The 5,000-nt window shown below is 43.8% G+C and overlaps 1 protein-coding gene across 1 annotated transcript in view; it reads left to right on the top strand.

The window, feature by feature from the left end:
* LOC106578227 (calcium uniporter regulatory subunit MCUb, mitochondrial) overlaps positions 1–5,000 on the top strand; it is a 24,117-nt gene that overhangs the window by 14,261 nt on the left and 4,856 nt on the right. The window contains exons 3-4 of the mRNA XM_014156878.2: positions 3,303–3,473; positions 3,787–3,891. Coding sequence (XP_014012353.1) covers positions 3,303–3,473; positions 3,787–3,891 — 276 coding nt within the window. The remainder of the gene's footprint in view (positions 1–3,302; positions 3,474–3,786; positions 3,892–5,000) is intronic.

Consider the following 5,000-nt stretch of genomic DNA (forward strand, 5'->3'; position numbering starts at 1 on the left):
TAAATCCTACCATCGCGGGGCCCCTCACATTAAATCCTACCATCGCGGAGCCCCTCACATTAAATCCTACCATTGCGGAGCCCCTCACATTAAAATCCTACCATTGCGGAGCCCCTCACATTAAATCCTACCATCGCGGAGCCCCTCACATTAAATCCTACCATCGCGGAGCCCTCACATTAAATCCTACCATCGCGGAGCCCCTCACATTAAAATCCTACCATCGCGGAGCCCTCACATTAAAATCCTACCATCGCGGAGCCCCTCACATTAAATCCTACCATCGCGGAGCCCCTCACATTAAAATCCTACCATCGCGGAGCCCCTCACATTAAATCCTACCATCGCGGAGCCCCTCACATTAAATCCTACCATCGCGGAGCCCCTCACATTAAATCCTACCATCGCGGAGCCCCTCACATTAAATCCTACCATCGCGGAGCCCCTCACATTAAATCCTACCATTGCGGAGCCCCTCACATTAAATCCTACCATCGCGGAGCCCCTCACATTAAATCCTACCATCGCGGGCCCCCTCACATTAAATCCTACCATCGCGGAGCCCCTCACATTAAATCCTACCATCGCGGAGCCCCTCACATTAAATCCTACCATCGCGGGCCCCTCACATTAAATCCTACCATCGCGGGGCCCCTCACATTAAATCCTACCATCGCGGAGCCCCTCACATTAAATCCTACCATCGCGGAGCCTAAATTCCTGCTGTTTGTTGCTGTTTAAATATGACCTGCAACCTGCCCTGTCTGGAACTGTGTTGCTACCAGTTCAAGCTGTAAAATATCCTCACAGCTGAAGGATCTTTGAAATGAACACAAAGGGTTCTACAAGCAGTTGTTACAAGAGCTTTGTCCAAATACCGATGGACTCAACTAAAAAAAAGATGATATCAGACCAGAGAGGTCCAGGACCTGAAGATCAGTTTGCAGTTCTCCCAGGGAGAGGTGGATATCAGACCAGAGAGGTCCAGGACCTGAAGATCAGTTTGCAGTTCTCCCAGGGAGAGGTGGATATCAGACCAGAGAGGTCCAGGACCTGAAGATCAGTTTGCAGTTCTCCCAGGGAGAGGTGGATATCAGACCAGATTGGTCCAGGACCTGAAGATCAGTTTGCAGGTCTCCCAGGGAGAGGTATAGAGATTTGCAAGATGAAAACAAACAGGAAGTCCTCTCAATATAATATTTTGAGTTTATTTGGAAAGACAAGCCAGACAAAATTAAACGGGCCTATTTATATAATGATTCTGAATTCGGAGGGCAGAAATTATTACATTGTAAAGCACTAAAACCTCTCACTAAAGGCTTCAGTCATACAAAAAGTTAGACTTAAATCGAAACAGGTTCTCTAGTAGATTATTACGAAAGGCTCACCCCGTGTTCATGAACGGTCTTTTTCCTTTTTATTCAGATTACAACCTCTCACTTTAGGTTATTTCAAAAGGGAATCTCCAAAATATCGCTATTTTTAAAACCAGTATTAGAAAGTTGGTTTCAGTCTCAGTTTAATCCTCCAGAAAAGACAGAACAAATATTACAACAAATATTACGGTTAAACTGAAATATACAGATTTGATAAAAATAAATAAAATACAAATGTTTTTTGGGGAAAAAATGCTTAAACGGTATCATCTTTGTAAATTATATCATGAATAGGACTGGTGGAGTTATGTCACACATGCAGCTAACAAAAATATATGGATATGTCTGCTCTACCCAAAATTACAACCAACTAATTGCAGCATTACCACAAAAATGGAAGAGGCATGTGGAAGGGGGGAAAGTAAGGAAGTTGTCTGTCGGCATTAAAGACTGTCACGCCTTGACACGAATGATCCCTTGGTTCTCTATGGTGTAGTAGGTCAGGGCGTGACTAGGGGGTGTTCTAGTTCAATATTTCTATGTTGGTGTGCTTGGTATGGTTCCCAATTAGAGGCAGCTGGTAATCGTTGCCTCTAATTGGGGATCATATTTAGGTAGCCTTTTTCCCCACTTGTGTTTTGTGGGATCTTGTTTTGAGTTAAGTGCATGTAGCGCCTCTGATGTCACGGGTTGTTGTTTGTTTCTTTGTTTTGTTTGGAAGTTTCGCTTGAATAAATATGTGGAACTTTAATCACGCTGCGCCTTGGTCCGTCTCTCCACACGATCGTGACAAAGACCGAAATTGGTTAAAGAAAATTGTGATGAATTAAAAAAAAAAGGACCCGACAGTTGTGCCATATTTGCAACATAGTTGGGAAGAGATTTTTTCGATGTTCCTATTCCACGGCACGTGGTTTATGACCTGCTACGCAAAACGACGCCGGATTCCAAAATTAGAATTGTTTCAATTTAAATTATTTTACAAAGAATTCTTGCAACCAATAGAATGTTATATATATGACCTCTATATATATATATATATATATATATATATATACACAGAGCATTTGGAAAGTATTCAGACCACTTGACTTTTTCTAAATATTGTTACAGCTTTATTCTAAAATTGTTATTATTAATTATTCAATTTAAAATATCAAAGCATCTATAAATACTTATGTAAATGTACTTATGTTTTTAATTTTGAATACATTTGCAAAAATGTCTAAACCTGTTTTTCGCTTAGTCGTTATGGAGTATTGTGTTTTGTTTGAGGAAAACCCAGTCAAGTGAAATCCATAGATTAGGGCCTAATGAATATATTTCAATGGACTGATTTCCTTATATGAACTGTAACTCCTCTCTCCACCCACCTCTTCTCTCTCTCTCTCTCCTCCCCCTCGTCTCCTCTCTCTTCACCCACCTCTTCTCTCTCTCTTTCTCTCTCCCTCCCCTCTTCTCTCTCTCCTCCTCCCTCCATCTCCTCTCTCCACCCACCTCTTCTCTCTCTCTCCTCCCCCTCCGTCTCCTCTCTCTTCACCCACCTCTTCTCTCTCTCTCTCTCTCTCTCTCTCTCTCTCTCTCTCTCTCTCCTCTTCTCTCTCTCCTCCTCCCTCCATCTCTCTCTCTCCACCCCCTCTTCTCTCTCTCTCCTCCCCCTCTGTCTCCTCTCTCTCCTCCTCCCTCCATCTCCTCTCTCTCCACCCCCTTCTCTCTCTCTTTCTCTCTCTCTCCCCTCTTCTCTCTCTCCTCCTCCCTCCATCTCCTCTTTCTCCACCCCCTTCTCTCTCTCTCTCTCTCTCTCTCTCTCTCTCTCTCTCCCCTCTCCTCTCTCTCCACCCCCCTCCATCTCCTCTCTCTCCACCCCCCTCTGTCTCCTCTCTCTCCACCCCTGCCCCCCATCTCCTCTCTCCGTCTCCTCTCCAGATATATCTGTACAGTATAAGTATGGGCGACCAGTGTTGTCTCTCCCCCTGCCCTCCCGTAGTGAGTTGTGTCAGTTCAGTCTACGTCCCATGTTGATGACAGTAACAGACCTACTCTCAGACATACAGAGAGAGGACCCTGGAGTAGCTATTGCAGCTGTACTGAACACAGGTAGGTGAACACACATACATAAACACACACCCCTGCATGCCTCAAGACTGTGTTAGCCTGCTGAGCTAAAGCTTAGGCATTAGCTCCAGGAACTAACAGAAGTCTTCAGGTCTGTTAATGTTGTGGATTCACAACCATCGTGTAAAAATATCAACATCTTCACTAACCTATTCTGACAGTAACAACATCCCTTTGTCTTCTGCTCTCTTCTTACCCTCTCTTCTCTCCTTTCCTCCTCCCCTCCTCCTCCTCTCCTCCTCCTCCTCTCCTCCTCCTCCTCCCCTTCTCCTCCCCCTCCTCCTCCTCCTCCCAGATGGAGAGAGGGTATGCACTACCACCTCTATAGACACAGTTCTCAATCAAGACTTCCAGATCCTCATCAACAGCACCATCTACAGGATACACTCCCCGGGCAGAGGTACCTAACGCTGTGTCTGTCTGTCTGTCTGTCTGTCTGTCTGTCTGTCTGTCTGTCTGTCTGTCTGTCTGTCTGTCTGTCTGTCTGTCTGTCTGTCTGTCTGTCTGGCTGGCTGGCTGGCTGGCTGACTGACTGGCTGTCAGACTACTTTCTGTTGTTATCAGAGTAACCTAACAAGTTTTTACAATTTAAGTAATAGTTTGTTTTTTAAAATAAGCAAGTCGCTACTTTTACAATATTATTTAACATTTTCTTTGTAAAATGTAAAAAAATAAAATGAAAATCCCTCCCATGTTCGCGCTCTTCCTGTTTCTTGACCAATCAACATGATGTAAATGTACAGGGACAGAGGTAAACAGTGGACAGACTGCTGTTTGTTGCTAACAGCAACAGTGAAACAGAACTGTGTTTTTGGCGTTTGTTTCCTTGTTCCTTGTCAATCATTGGCTCATTGGTGAAATTAGCATTATGACAATATCTTTAATTAAATCATTCAAAACCCTTTATTAATGTAATTGCAGACAGAAGTTAACAATCAGGAACATAACGCGCATGTTTCAGAGCAAGTTCTGCATCAAAGGTCCCAAGTTATTTTATTAACCTCTCTAGGATAGGGGGCAGTATTTTCACATCCGGATAAAAGCGTACCCGATTTAATCTGGTTATTACTACTGCCCAGAAACTAGAATATGCATATAATTGTTTGATTTGGATAGAAAACACCCTAAAGTTTCTAAAACTGTTTGAATGGTGTCTGTGAGTATAACAGAACTCATATGGCAGGCAAAAACCTGAGAAGATTCTGTACAGGAAGTGCCCTCTCTGACCATTTCTTAGCCTTCTACACTCTCTTTATTGAAAACAAAGGATCTCTGCTGTAACGTGACACTTCCTACGGCTCCCATAGGCTCTCAGAAGGCGCCAGAACGTTGAATGATGACTTTGCTGCCCATGGCTGAAAAACAGTAGCGCATTTGGATAGTGGTCGATCTGAGAACAATGTGACGGGTGCGCGTGTGCACGAGAAGAGTCCATTTTAGATTTTGAGTCTTTGAACGAAAACAGGGTTTCCCGGTTGGAATATTATCGCTTTTTTACGAGAAAAATCG

The sequence above is a fragment of the Salmo salar genome, unplaced genomic scaffold, assembly GCF_905237065.1.
Source record: "Salmo salar unplaced genomic scaffold, Ssal_v3.1, whole genome shotgun sequence".
NCBI lineage: Eukaryota > Metazoa > Chordata > Actinopteri > Salmoniformes > Salmonidae > Salmo > Salmo salar.